We start from the raw sequence: 26,242 nt of genomic DNA on the forward strand, positions 1-26,242 counted from the left end.
TCTGACAGAGAATTGCTTTAAGGATACTTAAAGTTGTAAACCACCGAGCATTAGTGAAGAACACGCTTGTCAACGAAAAAAAATATGTTTGAGCATATATTAGATAGCTTATAGTTATATTTAGATGAGAAAGAAAGAGTTTCGAGTTTCAAGCTTGATGTCTAGTTATTTTGAAGAAAACTATACAAAATGCGTTTATTTATAGAATTGTCAAATAAGCATTGTATATGAAAAGGATTTTAACACAGCAAAAACATAAAAATTGGCTCAACTTCGAGCTTGGATATAAATCGACTTGCCATTAAATCTTCAAATCAGTCGAAAATTGTATCTCGACAAATACGAGAAATAGAAAAAAATCGACGCCAATAATTTTCAATTTTTCAGCTCTAAAAACGAGCATCTGACTTTTGATTTGCTCTTCGAACTGACGTATGAAAATAAAATAAAATAGACCATGATCAGATATAAGGCACGCGATAAAGTATTTCATAAGTAACCGTTCAAGAGTTCAACTCTTTGATTCGGGATCCTCGTCAGCTTATGACCTGATCAGCCCTTCTCAGATAACTACCATATTCACCACTATCATGATCTTTGTTATTGAGTTTATTAGCACGGTTTGTACTTTGTTGTAATATTTGTTCGATCTTGTTTTGTAACTTGCGACTGTTTAATGCACGAGATCAATTAAACGGCTTGTTTTTAAAACTCAGTCTAGACAATAAAAACTGGGGGTTGAGAGGTATTTTGAGTTGAGCTGGCTCGGTGATCTGCAATGTCATCGTCTTCTGGTTCTGACTTGTCGACCACTAGGATTATCTTGTTGAAAGAGCGCCACCTTTTTATAAGGTTATAGTACATTTTAACCTGCAAATTAGTATGGAATGTTGATATACTATTACTGTTGCTTATATTATCTATCCCTAAACAACTAAACTTAAAACGATGAGTTTTTTTTTTGTTAAATCGTTATTAGTCTTTCTGTCATAAACAAAAATTAAAACCCATATTTCATTAAACCCATAATTTATATCATTTGTAAGTGGATGAAAGCTTAAACTGAGAAATAACCTATAATGGTCCTGGACTTCAGTCCATTATAGTTAAGTAGGTTCGGTCAACCTGCAATAAATTTCAATAGGAAGAAAGATATGACCTGTGCGAAGACAAAGGAGAGTCCCCCGATGAATCCAATAATAACTACAACTACTTTAGTCCAGAATGCCCAGCCCAATTCTGAGTGACCAGCCTCCTGCAATTTGAATCGTTATTAATTTTTTCTAGATCTGAGCTCAAGAGAGAAAATAGTTTTGTGAGACAATCCCTTTCAACTAGTCAATTATTTATCAAACTTTACAAACTAAGTCAAACTGATCATCTCAATTAAGCGCTGAAGGAATCAATTAGTTAATTATTTAATTAACAGATCACCTGAATTAAGCGCTGAAGGAATCAATTAGTTAATTATTTAATTATTCAATTAACTGATTACCTGAATTAAGCGCTGAAGGAGCACCCAGATGCTCCACACAACACAAGTTATAGCTAGGAGGTGAAATGTCACTGAACACACTATCTTTCTCCTTTCGTACCGAGAAAGTGATAGCAACCTCCACTATAACAGGGGATGGTGGGGTTAATTATTAATTAATTGATTAACTTATAATTATTCTTAATTTATAAGAGTCTACTTTTAGTATTTAGATTTATACTTGTAAGGATGTTTTTGTGGGTAAAGTCGTGTGAACTAAGGTGCTGTTTTCCAATTTAACGTATAGTGTTGTTGAGTCTAGAATAGTGTAAAATGAACATGTCAATTGATCTGAGGAGCAGTCAAGATTACATAAGCATTAATAAAACTAGTAAAGAAGCAGATCCGCAAGTTTTACACTTATAGTGATCTGACTAAAGATCCGTTGAAAGTCTCTTAAAACTCACTTTGTTTAGAGGACGAAGGGTTGCGTGCAGTTTGAACTCATATCGGCAAAGTTCGCAAACTTTCTTGTTTGTGCTACCGAGCCATTCTTGTAAACATGTCTGATGAATGAACCCTGTGGGATTAGACATGGTAACGGACAGAAATACCGAGGATCTGTTATATCATTCAATATCGGAAATATATATTCGATCTACAGGGTGTACCACAGAAAGTGTGACTTTTTTGAGAAATGATACAAAATATTACGAAGGAGCTGTTGCATATCAAGATATCATTTAAATATCGTCTAAACAAATTGTATTTTTACTCCGGGTGAAATGAGTTGAATTCCTAAACCTACCCAAGCTACCACTACAGTGACAGGGTGAAATGAGCTCCTCGACCTCGGCACCGCAGTGGCAGATCCGGCAGAAGTCACTCCCTTCTGACGAGGATGAATCTTTCTTTGCCTGCAGAAACTCTAAATTTGCTATTCCCATGCGATTAGATCTGATATCTTTTGTTGTTGAAGTGCTAGAACACACCTTGATATGTATAAATTTGTAAAAATATGATCACCGTGAGTCTGATCGATCAATGGTGGTGTATAAAAGTTGAGAGGGGGATGGGGTTGTGTAGCTCTTTAGTTAGAGTTGAGCTGCTCATCTCACTGTTTTTGTCAGCTTTACATCCTGCGTGATCAAAGGGAGTTTAGTATTGAAACGAGTAGACAAGCTAGAAGATGTTTTCGTTTAAAAATAATTGGAAAATGTCTTACAGTATTTTTCGATTTCCCTGAATACAGCGGGACCCTACTTGTATAGGATCATATTATGTGATCAACCTGAATAATGTTTAACAGATTAACCCCAATAAGCTGCAATCATATTATATTGTTAACAAATGAATTAACACTGCAATAGAAGTTCGTAAGACTAGAGTGTAATGTGCATTGGTTCATTTTCGTTTTGAAACTGCATCTACTTATAAAATTTCATCATTTCTCTTGGACTGAAATCATACTTAATCAATCTTGAATAACTCAATGACGGGGAAAGTACGACTATCATATTGAATTTTAAAAGAAAACTTGTTAACTAAACACCATATTTAGCGACCAACAACTCTGTCTCTTTACGAAATAATCATCTGCAATCTGCATCGCATCAGATACCATGATACTATAATGTGAAAAGCTGGTTCATATTGCATTATATTCGGTCATACATTAATACATATTATATTATTCAGAAGATGTATACTGCATACATAGACTGCCTTATCGGTCCTCACTTATTGAATTGTCAAGTGCAGCAACAGCAAATACAAGTTGTAAACCGCATGGCGAATTAATGAGGAATAAATGAGGAATAAATGAGGAAAGTGTCACAATTCAGTTACTGTTAAAGTGACGTTATCATGCAACAATTGAAACTATATAGATTCCGGAGTCCGGAACCCCCTAAAAGTTCGGTCACAGGCCATAGTTTGTTGGTCAATTGCTATCTCCAAATCAAATTTCACAAAAAATCAGGGTGAACCCCCCCCCCCCCCCCTTAATACTTTAAAGTATAAAGAGTACTATAAAGCTATAAGTATAATGTGTGCTATACCTGTAATAGCTGACAAGTCACACTACTGAAAACAATAAAATTAAGTGAAAACTAAACCAGTAAATCTAGAGAATCTTCAGCCCCATAACAAAGCTTTAAAAATGAGAAATGAAAAATTTAGTGAGCGCACTGTTAATCGACAAAGAAGTGATGCAACAATATAATCAAAGATCGAGTCTTATGGACTGAAATCCTTGCTTAGTTCCGGTATCAAAATCAATTTCCCTTTTGGCAGGGGAAGTCGTAACCCCGCAATTCGACCGGGACCAAACCGAAATTGGTAGGCCATTTTTGTCAGTATACCAGCCCAGCCCTCGAATTGTACTGTTTAATTCTATAAGGGTGGTCTCGTCAAAAAAGCGGGCCCGGTTGAACATGTTGATCCTTTAATTTGATTATATACTTATGGGTTCTATTAAATCCACTGGTAGTTTTACAAGTCAACGAGATAAATCGCGCTACAATTCAACTTTAAGAGTTAAAAATAAATACTCAACGCTACAGATAATAGTTGATAAATAGTGATGATTGCAACCCCCGAGAAATCATTTAGCTTAGAAAGATGTGCTGCCTGGACGTAATTTGACCAAATAAAGGAATTTGTGATTGGAAGGAACCCTTGTATAGAAAATTCAAAAGTGCAAATTGGGGCTTGGTCTTTTATAATAAATCATAAAAGATGAAAATGAAGATTGAAGGGCAATGTTATTGATCAGTTTATGTTAAAAAAGCACAAATTTGTTCCGATATTTTGAACGAATGGTACAAAGCTGCTTTAAAAATCTTTAAAACCACAGCCTCTACACTCTAGCTCATACCTATAGTAGTGCTAGTAGTAGTAGTACAGCTATAAATATAACTTTTAAGTCTACAGAATAGACATCAAGAAAAGCTAGAAATATACGTGAAACAAACTCTTTAGCATCTCTAGGAGTGCGAAATACGTAAGCAAAATAGTATAGTCTCTCAACACTGTAACAGGTTTCAAATATCAAGCTGTACTGCATTTATACACACAGGTCGTTAGATTCGCTGTAATAAAAGAATAAATGATCTGTCCTTCTACTCCTGCGGCGTGCGCATACATAATCGATATAGGTACTATTAATTATACAGTTTTAATACTTTCAACACTACTATATAACAAATAATTTGAGGCTCTAATGATGTAGTTTTACGAAGATTTCAAGTCTTACGTTGTGTGTTTCCCTTTCTGTCCAAAAGCATCATATTATTATACAGTGCAGTATCATGAGATATAAGTGGAGGATTTAAAAGCTTTGTCATCAACCTCGTTATCATTGGCCCTTAGTATGACAGCTAGACAACATTGCTAGGTTATACACACATTTAAGAGCTATACATTACTAATTTTAATTTGTAACCCTTGTAATTGCATTTGCTGTACTCTGTAAAGTTTGAAAGGTATTTAGTAAAAAGGTACATCTTTAAAGTTCAGAGTACTCCCTGATTCCTCTTATCCTACCTCTTACGAAATTAAAAAATCATTGCAACTGCCGCTTGTTAAAATTTCCACTTAAATTAATCCCTGCTCAGGATTAGCTTGTACATATTAAAGAAAAGGAATGAAGTCAAACCTAAACGCCGGCAAATAAAATGTCAGGAATTTCTTTTTATGAACAACATAGTTCACACTAACAGTAACATAGACAAAGGGTATATCTCTACATGTTCTGCGTTTTATTGTAGTGTATAACAATTTATTGAACTTTGTAAATGTCCACAACGTATAAGTAGTGTTTGTACAGTTAAATTTGCATTGTAAACGTAATTAGCGAGATTGTACGATGTTACAAAGTTGGCAGCTTTATTTAAAGCACATATTTAGAATAATTGTACCGTTCACAATACATCTTATCATACACTCACGAGTCACGTGATTGAATTCGAGGATACTTTATATCACATTACTTAGTAATAGTTTACAACACATGTCACTACACTAATGTATGTTATGGATTATTAGGGTCTATGAAGTTGTGCGCGGCAGATAATAAGGCTATGCCATAAGATTAAGCCAGGTCATAAGAATCCGAATTAATTATAACAATCATGATCCTCATAACCTACCGCAGACTTGGCAAAGTTTCATTCCAGCTTGCCGGCCAGCGGCTAAAATAAATTGTAAATTTACAACTTTCCGGAAAATTAAGTATGTTATATTTAGTATACTGAAGATTAAGAATATATTAGATGCTTGAGCTACTGAATATAATGTAGATTATGAAAACGAGTCTGGCAGAGTTTGCCAAAATGTTTAACCGAGATTCTACTAAAGATAATGAGAGATGTAATAATAATATGTAATAATATGTAATAATATGTAATAATATGTGATAATATGTAATAATATTTAATAATATGTGATAATATGTAATAATATCCCTAATATTTAATGATATGTGATAATATTTAATAATATGTAATAATATGTAATTAAATGTAATTATATGTAATAATTTGTCTTTCTGAAATTAAGAGTTAGATGTTTCACGATTTGGCCTGTTTAAGTTTCACTGCCCTTATATACTTAATTCCACTTACCACCATAAATATAAGCAGAGTAGACTGGCAAAGTACGCACACAAACAATCTTTCGAAATATCTTTAAAACATGTGAAATATTTACATGACCACAACCAAGCTAGGCTGGTGCTGGGCTAATTTAGTGCCGCTGATTCAGAACCAGTAGATCTAGATTCTAGAACTGGTATCCAACATGGAGAGCCGCCTAGTACAGTGTTTACAGTCGATAAACATAGTGAAATGTCCATAAAATCAAGCCTATAACATATAACAAATGAGAGAACGCAGCAGTGGCGAAAAAGCACTGGAGACGTTTAGTGTTTAAATATTTGATTTTGACAGCACTAAGTGCCGACAATTTGTATAAGCTGAATAATTCGTTATTGCTGTTGCAACAGTGCTACAAATAGTGATAATAATATTCAACACTCAGTGGTGTAACATAAAGGGCTCAGATAAACCTTACATGCGGAAGTATGGTGCTACGAGAAGGGATAGGGTGCTATCAGAGGGGTAGTGGTGCTACCAGAAGGGACGGGGTGCTATCAGACTCAGAGGGGGTTCAGACTTCGGTTACCATTAGAAGGGGTTCGGAATTCTGCTGGGATGCTATCAGAGGGGTTGGGTGTTATCTGAGGGTTTGGGTGTTATAAGGAGGTGGGGTGCCATTTTGAAGAACTTTAAGACCAATTCGTACGAACATTTTCCAGTTTGATCACGGGTACCACTACCAATCTCCGCCCTTTTTGGTAGTTAACACTAGCTGATTGACATCGGTTACATATTGGTTACGGTAAGGTTTATGAAAAAATCTAGACTGTCAGGAAACGAATCCGATAGTGATTGGTAAACATCCGTACCTTGAAGCCAATGTTCTTCAGCTCAATGTTAGACATAATTATGTTATTTATACCGTCTATAAACAGTTAATACTATAATGATCAGTTACTGGGATAATTATAAACGGTTAATGCATGTGGTATGTGTTATATATTTTGAATAACTATATTACGTCACGAGGATTATATTCAACACATATAATATATGAAATGAGAGATCGTGGTCTATTATCTACCGATTATAAGTCGCCAGGCCTTTACCATCCGTTAAGAGGTCCTTGTGGTATAATTAAATTATAAGTGCTTATACTATAACGCTGGCTCACAGTTGTTAACAAAAATAAAAAGTACAGAAAGAGTCAGTAAAACTAAAATTGTCTACGAACTACACTACTGCAAACAAACGTGCACAAACACAGATCGTGCATTAACCAATTGGTACACAAACACAATTCGTGCATAAAAACAGTTCGTGCATAAAAACAGTTCGCGTATGACAAACTGCCCAACTAGAGCCCGCCCGTCTAGGTCTACGAAAACCGCTAACAGTACAGTGGCCGACTTTCATGGGCTTGAAGACTATAACAAACCCAGCTAAATGCACATATCAGCACAGCGCCGGCAAGAAGCACTAATTACACACACAAGTACACCCCAGCAACATGCGATAATACGATAATCTACCAGTAACTGCACGCGGTATCATAGACAACAACAGCCGCGGAGTACCTACACACATACGTGTGTACCACTGCTTCTCTCTCCAGCAGGAAAACAAACATCATTACTCACAAGCTGCTGTCTACACATATTTTATACAGGACTGGACAAGTAAGTGCACACGTATTGTACATGTAGTGCGGTAGTGTGTAGTATACTGTATAGTGTAGCTTTATTGCAGTATTGTGTACACCAGGCGATCGTAGGAGCTGTTGAAAACACGGACACTTATAACTTTATAACGACCGTACTTTGAACAGTCCAGTATGTACGTCAGCGCCCACATTATGCAGCGATTATGCATTTATGAAGCAATTATGCACTCATTTAGTGCTGTAATTGAGCTGGATAAAGCCTTATTATAAATTGGAACTGGAAGTTCTAGGGCCGGTTTGTGCTAAGACATGTAGCCATCTTTCTGTACAAGCATAAAGCAACTATTCAAACACCCGACTGCAGTTGGAAGAATTGAGAACTATTTAGTATTTTATTTAGAACTTCTTCACTGATTGGTGGACATCATGCAGTGGTAGTGCTTTAGGGCGAGCGTTAATCGGACCAAATATGGTTCAACAAATAGGAGGGGAGTGAATTGTGAGAATAATTGATGCTAATGGGATGGCCACAGCCCACAAGGCTATTTTGTTTAATTTGAGGACATAGCTTGCAATCAGAGCATCCACTCAAAAAGCGTTTTCAAATTATCCACCGAGACCTCATTTAAATATGGGACGTCTCTTTGAATGATTGGAATGATAAGAGTCTTTTGATTGATCGGTTGGACCTTTACTCGGACTGCAGTTGTAAAGGATCGGTGACGCACAAACAAAAACAAAAAAGTAAACGGCAAACTGCAAGCTGCAGCCTTCCATTTCAAACAAATAAAAGGACTTAGAATAATCCTTGATAACCAAACATGTCGCAAGAACACATTCGGCCTCTACAAACAGATGCAGCTCCATCTATAAACGTTCTAAATTAAACAGCGGCACGACCACCAAAAGCAGGAGGGTTCCGTGGGTATTGAAGCAGGATCAGAGAGCTGTGTTTATAATTAAAGAACCGGAAACAGACAGGCGCTGCACACAGTACTAGTGTGATACTACTATCTTAATCTACAGTAATAAGGTATAGTATATAACACAGGACCTTCACTTTCCCTCTCTTTCTCTCTCGCTAGCTATGTATACACAGCTCGATCGTAATTACCATTATAAGAGCACACAATATACAGCTTCATATGGCTTGCATGTACCGTACTGTACCACGTGCTTGGGTTAAGATGCAGGACTGGTTGTCATGGTGATTCGGTGAGTCACGTGATTACTGGGGATGATATGATTGGTGGGTTGTGTTCACTAACCCAGGGTTGCGGGCCTGTATTTGGTATTTTATATACCTAATTGATGAAAGATACTGGTTACTTATATATTTCCTTCATCATAGGCATAAGATCCTTGCATTGAAATGGTCCCTTGCATTGCAATCATGTAAGTGCGGTGGGTGCAGAATCGCACTATTGACCTAATACCGCACTTTTCCGCACCATTGGATATTCGTTCTATCATATTTGTGTACTTTGTACTGCTGTGTACAATGAAAAAAGATCGCAATCCCTCAACAGATTGAAATTGAGTCAATTAAGTTACGTTTAGATAATATCTATTATCTAAATTGTATAATTTGTCTATATTATTGTTATTTGTTAAAACTAAACAATCGTGTAATGCAACGTTATATACTACACTGTTGAAAAATCCAACCTGAAGTACTTGCAGTACCTGGAGTACCTGCAGTACCTGGAAGTACCTGCAGTACATAAAGTACCTGCAGTACCTGAAGTACCTGCAGTACCTGAAGTACCTGCAGTACCTGGAGGCTGCAATTTTTGTGACTTGCTCAGCTTAATGGTAGTTGTGTTTTCCCCCTGCATTTTTGGGAGACGCAAATTAAATGTTGACAGAAAAAGATTTAAAGATTTATAGGAATGATCGACTGATCACATTCATCTCTTTAACCTATCACCAGCTATGTTCTGCCCAAAATGAAGAATTATGTATACAGTACAATCGCATGATTGAACACAACTAGCAACAGTCAACAAGCAATCAAGCGATGGTTATGCCTAAGAAGATTAGTATTACCGATCGTCAAAACAAACAAAATTATAAACACCAGTATCATGTATGAAAGAACAATTCTTCATTTAACATCGTATCGTGAACGTTATTTCTTTCCACGATCTTGCAATCGCAACGAAGCTGAAATAATATTTAAGTTCTGAAATGAGTCAGACTTGTGAACTTTGATGTGGTCTGAATGGCAGAGCAAGTCATCAGTAGGTATACATTTGAACTTACTCTTTACTTCGTAATGTCAAATTATACATCTCCAATCTCCATTAATTGATAATCAATTATATTTAATTAGCATAGCATAGACAAGGGAAAAAATCACCGTCGATATTGAAGGAGTGACAGTTTCATAGTTAAATTTAAATAGAATTTAATGCAGGTGCCATAATCCATTTATATACTTATAGTGGCGGCGCCGCCAAATGACACCACCAACAACAAAAAAGGAGATATTTTGGACAATTGGAGACCTATAATGCTTCTAATTCTTTTAAGAAATAACACATAACCTAACAAAAATGTACCTAGCTGGTGACCTGAATATGTCATTAAGATATGTCATCTGACCTGATTTTGGAAGCTTTCAACAACATAAAATGACAAAACAGCATAATTAAATGTGAATCACAAATCGGCGTATAAAGTAATCCAATCAGCTCAATGGATGTGGCTGCTGACAACAATCCATCACAACAATTGCTATAATCCTGGTCAAGCACAGCTGTCAGTACGCAATAGTATATATAATGAATAGTCATACTTTCCCGTCTTTATTATACCCTTACATTTACAGTTGCTGAGCTGTATTATTGCAGCAATTCTAGGAATGCAGAATAAATTGCAGCCACTTTGTTCTCTGCAATTGTGAAGCACCTTCTACGTCAGACGTGCGTCAAGGGAAATGTAACTGGCTGGTAAAGAAAGTGTTACAATCGGTCACTTATTACAATTGGTCACATGACCTTTAATTGGTCACATGGCCAGCACTGAACATCGGCCTAGAGCAGGAGGTTATTGTAGGACAGCTGCGGGCGTGGAGATCATTAGGCCTTTAACCGAACTATGTAGCACTTTCAACTGCATAATAAAGTAATAAGCATGAGAGGCCGCCACAAATTTCACCGCCCTCATCAATTTTCAGTTATCATTCAATGAAATTAAGATTCAGCAGCATATATTGAGAGTATAACTATAACCCTATATAAGAACAAAGGAAAGTATCAAATCTTAAAGTTGAAACATGAAATGACCCGGAACGCAAATATTCCACTTTCATTTCTTAATGTTCATGCACCTCTGCAAATGCAATAAAACATAAAATTTGACACTCAATAGCAATATTATCGACGAGGGATCAAATAATGCACCGGAGGCGCTCAACAAGACTACCGACAATACTCACTATACAGTTTGTTAGATGGCAGTGAAATATGACAGATAATCTTCAGAAGAAAACAGCAGCTACGATCAATATATTTCTTAATAATAATAGTAATACACACGAGCACAGAGTCAGGTCTCAGGATGAGCTGCTGCAATTTCGTGATTCTGACAGGTTATAATACGCCTCGGTCATAGGATGATATTTGAGATTACATTTTTATCGCTCAAAAGTCAGAAGTCAACTTATGTTGAAATTTATGAGGAACATGATCATCAAACTACGATGTGTCTGGACAAGTTGTATGTTAACTTTCAGATGCCCTAATATGGGCATTTTCATAATGAACTGTCACGGAAGCAGTGTCACGGTCACTGTTGATTGCATAGTAGTCAACGGTATGGTACTAGGAACCGACCGGATTGGGGTTTTGGCTGCCGGACCGGATTCAGCCGGATTTGGATCTCAAATCCGGCAAGCCGGATTTTGCCGGACCGGAACCGGTGGTTTCAGAGTGAAATAAAAGGCAGCCGGATTTTGCCGGTTTTTGCCGGAAAATTTCCTTCCTTTCCACGCCTAATCTTCATCGAGCACTTCTTGCAGCTTGCATAAGGGATCCCATTTTCTTCTGAGTAGAACAACCAGACGGACGATGTTTTAGATTTACTACTACTCGACTCGACTTAGGGCGGCTTCAACGTCCGAACAAATATAGTTTTTTTACAAATCTTCCTATCTACTACTAGACATTGCTTAAACAAGCAGTACGTAGCAGACACAATGTAACACGAGTAGACACGAGTCACGACACTAGACGAGTAATAATCAGAAATGATATCTAATTGGCATATGCTGCCAGACCCCTGATTGAGCGCGTTTGGGCGAATTCCCTTTTTTTCATGCAAGTCTGAGTATCATTGGGTCACGTGACTTACAACCAGAGGTGCTTAATAAGGATGTTCGTAAGCAGGCACTGTCTAGTACAGTACTAATCACCGTCTGGCGTCTAGAGCTGAATCACATGATTGCAGTAATGAGCTAATTAAGTAGCTACCCAGACCCTGAACACGTGACCTTCATATTTCGTATTTCATAATCAGAAGATTAAATACTGCCAATTTTGCGATTATAGCCGGGGCTAGCCCAGGGAGGTGGCCCAAAATATTTTCCGGTTTTTTCTAAGTCCGCACCTACCCCTCGATACACTATTCTGTATTCTGGACTCAAGGTTTCCCCCGGTAATGCGATCTCGGAAGGCAGGCCTCCCCTTTGCAACACGAGCTCGGAAGCGGGAGCTCTCGATACAGGAGGTACGTCTCGAGAACGACTCGGACCGAAAACTTATACTTTAAAATTTTTCGAAGTTTTTCTGAAAACCACTTTTTTTCCACGATTCAGGCTACCCTGTTCATTATTAGCCGAAAATATTTTTTCGGTTTTTCGAAGTCCCCACCTACCCCTCGATACACAATTCTGGACTCGAGGTTTCCCCTGGTAATGTGATCACGGAAGGCAGGCCTCCCCTTTGCCACACGAGCTCGGAAGCGGGAGCTCTCGATACAGGAGCTGTACGTCTCGAACGTAACGACTCGGACCGAAAACTTTTAAGTTAAAATTTTTCGAAGTTTTTCTGAAAACCACTTTTTTCCACGATTCAGGCTACCCTGTTCATTATTAGCCGAAAATATTTTTTTGATTTTTTTTTCGGTAAAAAAACTGAAATCCGGCAAAAATCCGGCAAATTTTTTTCCAGCCGGAGCCGGAACCGGAACCGGATTTTGAAGCCGGATATCCGGCCGGAACCGGATTCAGCCGGATTTCCGGTCGGTTCCTATATGGTACCAATACCAAAGTAGGATAAGAATGTGCAGAAATACCATTACCATAATATACGTAACCACTAACTAAGAACGTAGCGTATCTAAATCGAACGTGGTGTTGTAGTATATTGCCCAAAGAGACTGACGATGGAATGAATGAAATGTTCCTTAAGAAACTATAAAAACGGAATGAATGAAATGTGCTGTCAGACCGCTTAAAATTAATTGATAATTGATGATCATGACGTATATGGAATGATATTCTTAACCTGATCTATTATAAAAGTCACCTCGTACAGTTATGAGCTGACTACAGCTGTTGTGACTTGTGAGAGTGGCAAATATTAAAGAATACTAGTAACTATATATACTATTTGTAAATTCTTCGACAGAAAACAGGTTCCATAAAGTTACAATTGCCTTCCAACAAAAGACTCCCGCTAGTACAGTTCGAAAATCTAACTGTAAATAATCTCGAATCTTGATAGAAACTGAACGAACAATGGCACAGAGCAGAGCTCAAATAAACACAAAGGCTACAACAAGTCACGAGAATATGCCCTAACATGAACTCCCCTGCACATATCCCTGGCTCCTCCTAGAATGCGACCGTCAATCATTTTGAATCTCGATAGAAACTGAACGAACAATGGCACACAACACAGCTCCAATAAACACAAAGGCTACCACACGTGACACAGAAGTCAGAACATGCCCTACCAACCCCCCATATTCCTGGTTCCACCAAGAATGCACGGCAAGCAATAATGAGTACGGGAAGTGCTACTACCGGCCCGGACAACCCGGACAGCAAAAGTATATATAACCACCAAGGGACTAATTATACCTTATGGGCTGCCGCGAGTATAATTCCTGTATCTGCTTTGCTTACTTTCAGCTTTATTCCCTAACCAGATAAGATCGAAAAGCTTAATGTAGTACTCTTATGACAACACGATGGTTATTTGGTCATATTCACTAGTATGGATAATATGGATAATTACCGATATTGTGGTAATCACAATTATTTTCTATAGAAATTTTTCAGGAAAAAGGACGACAGATTTAATGAAGGATATTCAACTCGAAATTATCCTGGTAACATCAGCCGCCCTATCTGACAATGGTGGAATATACCTGCACGTAATAATCGGCCTTCTAATCATCCCAGCCCTTCTCAATCGTAGCAAAAGGCTTTCGTAGGCTTTTAAAACAGTTTAGACCCTAACACCTCACCATTTTAAATACTATTAACCCTTATCTCCCATCAGGTAATTACGAAGTGAGTACGACTCAAAAGAGAGTGAGAAGGTTGTGCAAAAGGTCCCCGTGAAAAAGTGAAGTCGGAGCCGCTGCAACTCACCTCCTGACGGAGCAGTCCTCAGTCCAACTATCCGTGTACGTTTCCGGGGTGTTGATGAGGGACTTCATGAAGCAGGTCCCACCACGTGGTCCCAAAAGCTGGTGTTAACACTGGAGAATGGAAAAGAGAAGAACAAACCCTTTACTCCAGGATCCAAGGACACTGTTTCAGAGTATTTACAGCGTATGGACAAGTTTTGGTTATTCCTGGCGTTGACGCAATGAATGACGATGGAGATTACACCTGTAACATATAATGCCTACAAACCCAATCTGAGAAACTCAAACCTCCACTGTTTTTATAGTTTTAGTAACACACAGTAATACATTGTAATACATGATATAATATATTGGGGTTTAACTATTGTTCACTAGAAAGAAATAAAATTATCCATATTGGGAGTTACTGATTCCCTATTCCTCTGAAAATGAAAGGTATTGATTAACCATTCCCGAATTACCGACAAAGCAAACAGCAGTGCACAATCTACTAACGATAAAGTGAAACGCCGAAAGGCCCTATTTAACTAACATATTCCCACATGATATGGCTCTGATTAGAGGTGTGTCGATATGGTCAAGTTCGGAGACAACCTGTACATTTTTTACTTTTTTAGAAGTGTGTGGTGGAGCCAGCTCAACACAGAATGAAACTCCCTGATTATATGGCTGACAAGACATTTTTCAGGACTTTCTCTGAGTAAAATAAAAAAATTAAAAGGTTGAACGGTTGAGCAGATACAGGTGGTATTAAACAAACCCTTGAAAGGTGGAGATTTAAGGTGGAGACTGGCTCTGGTTGAAGAAATTTTTGATTAAGGTGGAAAAGGTTATTGGTAACACAAACTACATCAAATTTGCAATCTGATGGTTTTATCAATGTTTTATTTAAGTGCTCAACCGAGGTGGAGAAATTAAATGCAAGTTTTTCAAAGCTGCTCAACCGGGGGTGGAGAAAGGATTAGAGAGTTCTAGGTTAGCTAGAAAGTTGCGTCTCGGCCTTTTCTACTTCCCGTTAAATTTTGTTTTTTCCATTGACGCTCAACAGGGTGGAGATCTTTCATTAAGAAACAGTAAAAAGCCTGTCAAACATGCCTAAATTCATTGATTTTATCACTAATTCTAATCTGCTCTGTTAACTGCTACTGTAGGGGATCATAAAACTGTTACCCCTTCTGTCTTAAAGCAAAGTGTTCTAGCAAATGAAAAAACTATCAAAGTTTTGAAAAGGTGCTCAACAAGGTGGAGAAATTGTTGATTAAACATTAAAACATTAAAAAATGTATTAAAACTGGCCCCACCGGGTTGAGTTAAGCTTTGGCAGTTGATTTCTGGAAGAAATAACATTGGGTGACCCTTTAGCATGTATACAACTCATCAAACTAGCCATCAACCACTCAACCGCGGTGGAGAACCTTGAATTCTGAGGTCAAATTTACGCCCAAATTTGCCAAATTTGAGTCTCCACCTATGTTGAGTGTACTTTTCAGCAAGGATGCCTTGTAATATGATTTGGTAGATGATTTAGAATCATTGGTATTACAAATGGACTGCCACAGTCACTCTACAGCTCCTAAACTACAGAAAAACAGATTTTGAACTGCATGTTATGCTGTCTCCACCTCGGTTGAGCCGATTTTGAGTATCCTATTCTGTGAAATATGATTGGTATAACCCATAATATTAAATATTAGGACTTTGGAGCAATTAAAAAGCATGAGAGGGTTAGTTCTAGTCACTTATATTAGCTCATGTAGTCAGTGAGCTGCTCCACCTGTGTTGAGCAGACAAACCTGCTCAACCGGCACTTTTTGAGTACCCACCTGTCTTACGTAACTTTAAATTGTGAAATTTGGAGTAAATTTTTTTTCATGAGTGATTTACAGCTCCTTTATGTTTGTAATTTTCAGGTGGCCACTGTCTCCACCAAGGTTGAGTTATTTAAATTTTGAACCCAGATATCATTATAGAAAGGTTAGGAGTATAATATCTGAAGAGCCTGTACCCCTTGGACTGTCAGAGGAATTATAATTAATTTTACCGTTTATGGCAGTGAAATGAGTGTAATTAGTGACTGATTTTATGTACAGGTTGTCTCCGAACTTGACCATATTGGGATGGTGTAAAGTTTGTCGAGATAGTACTTATTTATTGTGTGTCGAAATAATAATGTATATCTAGATAGGATCATGATGAAAGAAATACAAAAAACTCAGAACGAAATGAACTCGTCTTATTCAGCTTCAAGAGAGAAGAAAATGATCAGCAAACAATACAAACATTTACTTTAAAAGGTATGATTATCACTATAAAAACGTATATAAAAACGTACATAACAAAATAAATGCTACAACCAGAAAAAGAAATCTACAAAAATGTACCAACTCGTAGAAAACATAAGACGAAGTGTATAACATTAACAGCGTATAAAGCAGCTCTCGAAAATATGTACAATGCGGGGAATAATATGTCATAATAACTAATAAGTGCATCAAATATGGTAGCACTTATAACGCTAAGTAATATTAAACACACTGCTATATAGCATATCATTACATAGTCCACTGATCTAAAACAACCCTAGCTAGATCTTCTTGGCAAGGGAACAAAACGCCTGTTTTCGTTACACATTGTAACCCAAACAATGTGATCACGTTCCAGCTGCAGCCAATCAGAGGTTACTATCAATGTCACGTGATCAAGCCATCCAACAGCAGCCAATCTGACTGATCTCACCAAATCAAAATAAACTCGACTAAATATACACTAAATATACACAATAACTCACATGTACGTGTTCTACTATCAGTGTACGCTTCATAACCCCTGTATAGCACTATAACTATATAGCTGTGTATGGTTCATGACTCCGTGTGTATACACGATATAATCCAACATTCCAATATCGTAATTATACGGTAGTTGACACTATATGACTATATACTGCACTAGATAGCGCACTGTATAACGCACTGTATAGCCGTATAGCGCACTAGATGTTGGCTGTGTGCCAACTACCCTTGCTACTTGATAAAGCTAATGAACTAAGTGGGGGGTCCCCTACCAGACTGTTAGAGATTAGAGCAGGCAGCTGTAATGCTGTTGAGCTTGTAGAATCGTATCAACTAGGAGCGTGTATTAAGGTAATTCTGACGGCTTTGAAGGATTTGTCGAATACGCTTTGATTAGAGAACTATTTAAAGAACTGCGATTCTAATCATTCTGGAACGGCAGCTAAAAATGTTGTTTTAAAAATGCAAACGCCGAGTACTGCCTCAACGCTGGCCGCATTAATTTCCAGAGCTAGAAGAAAATATCGTACGAGTGACATTATTAAGAAAATTAGGTGAATTTGGAAGTGGTTGGAAAATCGTCAGTTTCTGCAAATTCTCGTGAGGATATGGATGCATCAGTTAATTTTTCCTTTCACTATTCATTAATTGAACCTACCTGATGATAATGGAACAATTTCATCGAAAAGATGTTATAATTTAACCCGAAAATAACAAATAGCCTATTTTGATAGGCATCACATCCTGGGACCTATTTTATTGATATTTTGACAACATTTTCACACAATAATGTAAGATTAAACTATGAAAGCACATGATGTAACATTTGGAACCAGAGCATTTGAGCTATCAAAATAACGAATCGCGTGTTCTGAACATACCGTACATACCATTTGCATTAGTTAACATTAAAATTTACGATATAGCTGTGGTAATTACAGACTGTAGACCGTAACCTTTTTCACAGAGCTGTCACGAATCTTACTTTTGAGTTTAGTTGGATATAATAGCTAGTTAATTACACAAGATAACATTGTCCAATGTTGACATGCCTGTTAATTAAAACAAGCATTAACATGACTGTAACGCTAATGTACTAATCTCTGTAGTCTGTACTCAACCCATTACAATGCAGAATAGTTGTAACAAGATTGTCATCCCTCTTTGTAGCTGCAGATGAATGTTCAGACTCTAAACTGGACGAGTAACTGAAGTTCTGTCTACTTAAAAGATAGAGTCTAGGTAGTGTTTGAAAGTGCTTAAGGCCAGAGGGGGGGGGGGGGTAAATGGCACTTTTGTAGTTTTTGCATATTTGATAATAGCTACCTGAGACGAACAAAAAGAAAAAAACCGGATCAAAATCTAACCTTGCGCTTCTGAGATATCGCGCGCTCAATTTTGAGGTTTACCTGTAATTACATGTTAAAATAGAACTTTAAACGGCTGTAACTTTTTTGACCTTTCGATTCCTTAGTTGAGAAAACCGGCCAATCCCTGATCTTGAGGTTTGGTACAGTGGTTCCTTGGACAATTATCCTCACATCTGGTGCAGCGATTTTTTTTTATTTGACTCTGTTCTCAAATTATGAGGTTAACCAGGTCAAAAATTCGAAAAATTTAATTGGTTAACCTCATAATTCGAGAACTGAGTCAAATAAAAAAAATCGCTGCACCAGATATCTAGATAGTTGTCCAAGGAACCACTGTACCAAATCTCAAAATCAGGGGGTGGCTGGTTTTCTCAACTAAGGAATCGAAAGGTCAAAAAATGTGTTTTGAGATAGATGTAATTTAGTGTTTTCAAAATTTTGAATATTCACTGGAATGTATCACAGTTCGTTAGTTAGGACTTTTTATACACTTAATAACGTTTGCTTGATCAGACCTGGCCGTCCCCTAAATGATTTTAGCCACTTTCAGTAGTTAATGTCCTTGTATTGTAAAAAATGAGGTTAACCAAGACTTCCTGTAAACACTAACTGCTTAAAATTTGGTTGTTAACCTCGCTTTAGACCATATAACACTGGGATTGGTTTATCAATATGTTATTATATATGTAGTAAAACATTTGCACAGTATAACGATTAAGTTTTTGAGGTTAACATGTAATTGACTGGTCAGATATTCAAAAAATGAGAGGTTAACCTCATTTTTTAGCCATTTACGGGTAAAATCTTCTACTAAAATATGGTCAGTTCAAATCACCTTTGTCACGTGATTATAGTTGTAGGCATTGTGATACCAATAGATACCTCACTTCGATATTGTGGTACATTACATAAGTAAGAATCGTATGTATATTCCCTACGGTACCAAAATGTGATGGTTAACCTCATTTTTTTAATTTTCTCAAGATAAAAGAAAGTCAATCAACACATCATCTATTTAGAAATGTGTATACCGTAAACTTACGATGAAAATAATAACTCTATCATTTGATCTATTCTCGCTATATCTAAAAGAAGAGGTTAACCTCATTTAATCACGTTTGGATATTACTTTTTCTGATAATTATGAACCTAAAATGTAGAGTTTACATTTGCTGACCGAAATAACAAAAAATTATGGCGTGTAATAAAATCTGAACCTCAATTTTATTAACCTCAATGTTGTATAGTCAATTTTGTGAAAATCGGTTAACCTCAATTATAAAATAAAGTTAATCAGCTACAAATATGTGAGTAGCAGCAATGTTTTTGTCATCAAAAATTAAATCGATTTAGAAAATAATATTTTGGTAGAATTTTTTGACCCCTTACCCCCCCCTCTGGCCTTAACGTTTGTCTAAAAATAAAGTAAATGACAAATGTGTGGTATTGATAAATGAATAGTCTCCTGAAAGTATGGAAATGGTGAAAAATAGACAGGGAGAAATATTGACACACAAACAAAGTAAGGATTGTGCACTGTTGATCATTATTTCAATCTATAGCTTGTACGGCAAGTTAGACTAAGCAAACAATTTTAGTGCGCCAGACATCTTAAGTAAACAACAATGTTGTTTGTTTAATAAGTTTACAGAGCAGAATGTTTCAAAAAACATATCACCTGAATAAGCTACCAATCGAAATCATCCCAATATAGTGAGCGCGAACAATTAATGTAACTCGATAATTGTACGTTGTACGATACAAAGATTTAAAGAAGTGGAGCCAGATGCTATACCAAGCCAAGTCAGATTCTACAAGTAACACTATCTTTCAGTGAGCAATGTGAACTATGTCCAAGAGATGACACGTGACAGTCCAAACACTAACAGGCAACAGCTAGACAAAGCGGATAGACGACGAAGTGAAAAAGATCAGAATAGACGCGTTCCGTCATCTTCAAGGATCTGTCAGCCTCCAAGATGTAACGCTCATATCAGCTAGTGTAACGCTGTGTTACACCCGTTAATTCGCTGTAACACAAGTAGTATAGTACGTTACACAGAAAGTAGTGCACTGAATAATGTTCCAGTTTTGACGTCACACGTTACACAACATCAAAATTTATTCTCATCAACTGAGTATTGAGTAACATTCACATACAGTTCCTCCTAAACATGTATGCTGTACACGCTGCTGGTGTACGTTAAATTACGTGTAATGCTGAGGAGTTTTGTTGGTCATTGTCCATGTCTAGAAATTACACACCTCTTGAAGTCAGCTTGGAGATATTATGTGTAACTAGAAATGTCAAGGGAATTTCTTAACATTCAACACGAATGGGTGGGTTAACATGAATGGGCGTTAGATAACAGATATGGTCTTGGTACAGATCATGGGCTTTGGGTACAGATGGGCTTTCTTTTACAATATCAATTTGTGGTATTTACTTAAACTTATACTGGGATATCTCAGCCATTTCCACGATTGAATGTATATTCATTGTGTTCTCGAAAATATTGCCAATGGGTACAATTTTTTCCATCAAAAGAGAAACAGCTCATTGAATATTAATTTTATAACTCGCACATTTGAAAAAACATAGATAAGAATCATAAGATTTGTTCAGACTGAACAACAACTACAACACAGAAACAGCAATCATTATATATTATATTATATCAATAACCGAAAACAAAATGTCTCACCTGCAGAGAATTCCAACTTGTTCATCTCCCCAACACAGTCATGTAGAGAGGATATCATGGCGTTGTTGCAGATTTCCAATTGGGCGGAATCAGAAGGATCCAACTCCAAACTAACCTGATGTAAACACAGGGTCATTTACAGATTTGATTAATTTACAGATTTAATTAATTTACAGATTAATTAATTAATTTACAGATTTAATTAAGAGACATCAGTTAAATTTATTTAGTCTAATGTTTATTTTATCAAAGCCTCCTTTTCTGGTATCCACAAAACAAGCAGAGTTTGGGCGTTGCCTCCCTTACTGTAATTGCTATACAGTATACACATTACACATGACAATTTTTGGAGGTTGCAAACTAACATTAATGAAGCTTTGTAAAATAAACCTGTTGCACCATCCCAGACATGGTATCTTCGAGTAAACTGAGGTATCCGTTGACCTCTGCCAACTTCCGCTGCAAGTCGTTTATATTGTGACGAGATGCACTGAAAGTAACACTAATGTTAGTACAAAGAAATCTTGAACTCGATTATCTAAATGATTATCATTACATCTAACTTAAAAACCTGCCAAGCGATCTATGATCTAACATAGCTGTACAAGATGAGTATATAATAATACTATAATTAGGAGCTTTACCTACAAAAATATCTAACATTTTCTGTAATATGCATAACATTCTAGCTTAAGAAAGTAAAGAAATTTAAAATACTTTTCAGAGTTGTTTAAAGCAGGGGGACGGTATATTGTTTCCTCGAGTGACCGGGCCCACCTGTCCCGGTCATCAGCGTCAGCAGCTCTGAAGTGGAACGTTTTCCCTTCTACACTTATTGTAAATGTGCTGTCATCTGTATCGTCAATACCTGTGGAAGTTCATGTAAGTAATAATTAACTTATTGCTTAGTTGATAAGGAATTTGAGTTCCGTTTTTAAAATACTACAATGTTCCTTTTTTATACGTAAAGCAAAGGTTGAACCTGCAATAGAAATCAGCTCTAGATAAACAGATATACTGCACATGTTTTGTGGCACATTATAGAAAAATACTGGCAACATCAAATACTAACCAATAATTGCACCCTTTAAGAAGATTTTGCCACGCTTGATATCTTTCCTGACTTTCTCCTTACTGGTGTAATAATTAAGGCATAAGGTGTGCTCATCTAAGACAAAAAATCTTAGCTGCCATCCTTTCATCATGTTTGTCCATTTTGAGAGAGGCCCTTCCATAAACCTAAAGCTTGAAGTTTGTTAAAAACGATTAACATTTAACGCAGAAAGTTTAGCAAGCAGAGAAAAATGGTGAGCTAAAAATGTACAGTGGATTCCATTTTTGCGATATTGTTACCAGTGAGTGTCAATTACGAGTCTGGAAAATTTGTTTAGCACAAGGCCGAGACCCTTTAACGTATCCATAGTAAGTATTGTGACGATGTGACACCTCTAACACAGGAACGACTGAGGAAGAGGAAAGTGTTCACAATATCCAACTTAGCATAGTAAACTTAAAATATCTCTGGCTGTAGATTGACAATTCTGACGGTATTTATTAAATCAACTGAGAAACATTCGTGATTCGTCACTTGCTATTAAAACATGGGCACCTTCTTCTTCCTTAGACATCATCAATGTCGTGATCAAACCCCTTAATTGATAATTATGGACCTCCATGGTCTCTTCTGAAGCACGAATGACCACAATTTCTGAAGTCCAAGGAAAGTTCAGAATTTTCTCTAAACACTGAATTTTAAATTTTGTAAATCATTGGTTGTGATCCGGAAGCAGAGTTATGACTAAACGAAAATTGTAGGTTTTAAACACTGTGTAGTGGCATAACGTTGCCTGTCGCCAACATGCAACGTTGTTCCTCTCTGAGTCATGAAATAATTAATGTTTCTTGGACACTGCTTAGTTTATACAGGGTGGGCCAAAAGTCAGTGGGCATACGTTGGCCTTAATAGCTCAAATCGAAAAATATTCGAGTTCATTTTTTTCAAATGAAGGTTCATTTTTGCATTTATTTGATAGTTTGGATGATCGGATTGAGCTAAATTTTAAATTAAATTAGTGCTCATCGGTGGTTTTAATTTAATTTGTTTGTAGAAGTAACACATTTTATTTTGCTGTAGCGCTCGATTTCATGATTAGACAAGAATATGCGTGCGGCACAGCACCAGTGACCAGACACGTTAACAATTTAATTTGATATCATTTTATTTATAATTTTAGAATATATTTAAACGCAACAATCCTTTCTATTACATATGATATAATTATTCAAACAATATACACATAATATAGCAATGACCCTATATAAAATCTACCCAGATTTAAGAATTAAAAAAATTTCCTAACCAATCAAAAATTACCCTTGGCCTTGTGGCTCCAAGTTAAGATCTAGACTGTTTATATCAACAATGTTTTTTCTCGCACCTCTGTCTCCACAGAGAGAAATCACTGTTGTTCTTAGGATTTCAAAGCGAAGGCGCTTTCTAATGTATCCTACAGTATCCGAGTACCTCTGGCCAGTGTGGTACTCCATCTTACTGGCCAGCTCTTAACCAGTCTTTCAGCTTCACCACCCATTCCACCAGAAGTCGAGAAAACTAAAGGTGTGAAGCTTCTTTTCTCCACTTCAAGAACCCTTGCGTTGTAACATCGCTTTTTCTCATTTTCATCCTTTCTATTACTATTGATCAATGTTGTATCATATCGTGACCCCCATTCACAGGAGGAGCAAAGTGCAAAGAAACTGTTACTAACGGCTACTAACGGCTACTAACTGCCACTAACTGCTTAGCTACTAACATGTACTTACCCTTAAATATAAATACTAACAAGAATTGCGCCAGCGCCGGTTGTTTCGAATTTCGTTTTGGCGGACGCTAGATTTCCATTCCACACTTACTATAAATTTAAGTATAAGCTTCAATCAGCTCACTTCAATTTTCATGATAATAATACTTCAATTGATATAATTAGTCATCAAATACGGGAAACACTTGAAATTCAATTCAATTGCCGTAGAACTTAATTTGTATCTGTAATTCAAGAAATTGTAAGCAAATGTAAACTATACTAGTGTACACATCAATACACTACGCGTGCCACGTACAACTTGGGCTTATAACCTAATATTATACATTACATCGTATACATTAAAACACAGTCACGCCGCGCATTCATAAATCACAGGCTATTTATACATCACATCTCCGCAAGCAACCCTCGCGCGCGCGCAACTTTTCCGTTGCACGGTAACGGACGTAAGGAAAGAATTGAAGGAAGGAAACACGACATACTTAAACTAGGCCGTGCGCCATCGACCGTAAGACGCGCGCGCTGACCATTGAATAGTTTTTTAGCTCGTATTTCGGCCAGCTAGCACATTATTTCGGAAACAATCAAAAAGTTATGATACTTATAACAATTTTGTTGAAATTTGGTCAGCTTACGTAAACACTTATGTTTTACTAAACCTAAATTAGTTTGATATGAGTAATTTTGATGGTCAGAATTTGAGTTATCAACGAATTTATACCTATTTTGTCATTTTTAGACCTCTTAATCAAGGCCAATTTCTCCCAACTAATTAAAGTTCGGTAGTTAAGTATTAAACAGGATTAAACAGGATTAAACATAAATTTGTCAATGAGAGCCCTAACACTCACGTCTTGACTATACATCAATATAATAGAAATAAATAGATAAATAATGTGCAAGAGTTTTCTTAAAATAAAAATTTAAAAATCATAAAAATTTAACTTCGTCACATCTTTTGTTGAAAGAGAAACAAGTGCAAAGAAAATAATTTAATTCCCATGAACATGTTCCAAAATGATATGATATGTTGATCGTGATATGAAATGAAATGAAGCTCGACTTGACCGTCACGTGTCCGCAGAGGAGTTTTGTTGAGGTGTAGCGGGGACTTTACAGCTGGACTTCAGCAGATCTTTCTTAGTGACTTCCTTCTTCGGGAAACGCCTGTTGTTTGCTCTCACCAAGAACCTCGCTGTCTCTCTTATGAGGCTGGTATCTGTGAATAGCCCCTCTAAGTTAGCGAAAAGACAGGTTTTGGCTCTCTGACTAAAGCGGTGTCGGTAGTCTTCATACAGGGAGCAGGTCCGGAGGACGTGTACCTCATCTTCGATGATGGGGTCGAAGAATGGCATTTCTGCGAAATTTTCGAGCATGTCCATGTCCTCTGTTGAGCAAGCTTTACATATCCGAGGTACGATCTGGTTTCTTTTGTGGGTTCCATGACGTCCTGTCTCAATATTGAAATTGTGTGAGCTTGATCTGAATTGAGCCAGCTTTTTGGATTCAGCGTGCGACAGATTCATATTGAGGTACTGCTCATAGCCAAAACTCATCTTTATGGTGTTGTAGAACGTTAGTTTCTTGTTGTTCCATCTCTCAGTGTTCCATATCTGCCTGAAGTTGGAACGCATCGCTTCTTTGATTTGTGAAGGTGAGAGTTTTAGATGATGTCCATTGGGTTGGTTTAGAACCGACCGTGCGGTCTCGATGTTGGTGTTCCAAGAAAGACTGAGGCTGCGTTGCTCTTTGAAGGCATGTCGCACAAGACTGTTAGATCCAGCTTTCTCCATTTTATCTAATCTTTCCCAGTAGTTATACACTTGGGATGATAGCTCTATCGCCAAAGGGTAGCGTCCTGTGTCACCCCAAATTGCCGCATTTGATGTTTGTTTATTGACGTTGAGAGTCCACTTGAGAAACGAGATGTGAAGTTTTTCTAGTGGATCTTGCCTGATCTGTTTTAGGTTGGGAAAGTTACCCGATGAGAAGGCACCCATGAAGTATGTCTGAGGGAGCCAAATCTGGCATCCATAAGAGACTACTGGGACTATAAGTGCATCGAAGAGTTTAAATATTATCTCTTTCCTTATGTGTCGTAAGTCTATCATGCTTTTAAGCGAAAAATAACTCCGAAGTCCTTTCTGCCTAAGTTTGGACTGTGCGACCTTCAGGGATCCTGTCAGAGTGAAAGTCATTCCTAGGTACGTGT

General features: G+C 37.1%; 3 protein-coding genes across 3 annotated transcripts in view; 1 reads left to right on the forward strand and 2 right to left on the reverse strand.

Annotated features, from left to right (window-relative positions):
* Positions 1–201: 201 nt before the first annotated feature.
* Positions 202–2,615, reverse strand: LOC134820836 (E3 ubiquitin-protein ligase MARCHF8-like). Its single transcript, XM_063831468.1, has 5 exons — positions 2,283–2,615; positions 1,942–2,054; positions 1,496–1,618; positions 1,160–1,255; positions 202–870 (listed from the first exon to the last, which is right to left on the reverse strand). Exons 1-5 carry the CDS (start codon positions 2,419–2,421, stop codon positions 718–720), a joined length of 624 nt encoding a protein of 207 aa, XP_063687538.1. The 5' UTR covers positions 2,422–2,615; the 3' UTR covers positions 202–717.
* Positions 2,616–4,670: 2,055 nt separating this feature from the next.
* The window catches only part of LOC134820847 (surfeit locus protein 4-like), a 41,617-nt gene continuing 20,045 nt past the window's right edge, over positions 4,671–26,242 (forward strand). Inside the window, exon 1 of the mRNA XM_063831483.1 lies at positions 4,671–4,691. The gene's annotated coding sequence lies outside the window, so the exon portion shown is untranslated. The remainder of the gene's footprint in view (positions 4,692–26,242) is intronic.
* On the reverse strand, positions 18,523–22,410 carry LOC134821377 (oxysterol-binding protein-related protein 9-like). Its single transcript, XM_063832119.1, has 5 exons — positions 22,278–22,410; positions 21,923–22,073; positions 21,596–21,695; positions 21,206–21,320; positions 18,523–18,539 (listed from the first exon to the last, which is right to left on the reverse strand). Exons 1-5 carry the CDS (start codon positions 22,408–22,410, stop codon positions 18,523–18,525), a joined length of 516 nt encoding a protein of 171 aa, XP_063688189.1.

Source organism: Bolinopsis microptera, chromosome 9 (genome assembly GCF_026151205.1).
Source record: "Bolinopsis microptera isolate Bmic1 chromosome 9, MBARI_Bmic_1.0, whole genome shotgun sequence".
NCBI lineage: Eukaryota > Metazoa > Ctenophora > Tentaculata > Lobata > Bolinopsidae > Bolinopsis > Bolinopsis microptera.

Excerpts from the sequence above, each read along its gene's own strand:
- LOC134821377 (XM_063832119.1), bottom strand. The coding sequence starts at position 22,410 with ATGATGAAAGGATGGCAGCTAAGATTTTTTGTCTTAGATGAGCACACC. Across the intron at positions 21,696-21,922 it reads GCTTTAAACAACTCTGAAAA|TGCATCTCGTCACAATATAA; the intron begins GTATTTTAAATT and ends TGTTACTTTCAG. Across the intron at positions 21,321-21,595 it reads TGTCTGGGATGGTGCAACAG|GTTAGTTTGGAGTTGGATCC; the intron begins GTTTATTTTACA and ends TGTTTACATCAG.
- LOC134820836 (XM_063831468.1), bottom strand. The coding sequence starts at position 2,421 with ATGGGAATAGCAAATTTAGAGTTTCTGCAGGCAAAGAAAGATTCATCC. Across the intron at positions 1,256-1,495 it reads TCCTTCAGCGCTTAATTCAG|GAGGCTGGTCACTCAGAATT; the intron begins GTAATCAGTTAA and ends TTCAAATTGCAG. Across the intron at positions 871-1,159 it reads TCTCCTTTGTCTTCGCACAG|GTTAAAATGTACTATAACCT; the intron begins GTCATATCTTTC and ends ACTAATTTGCAG.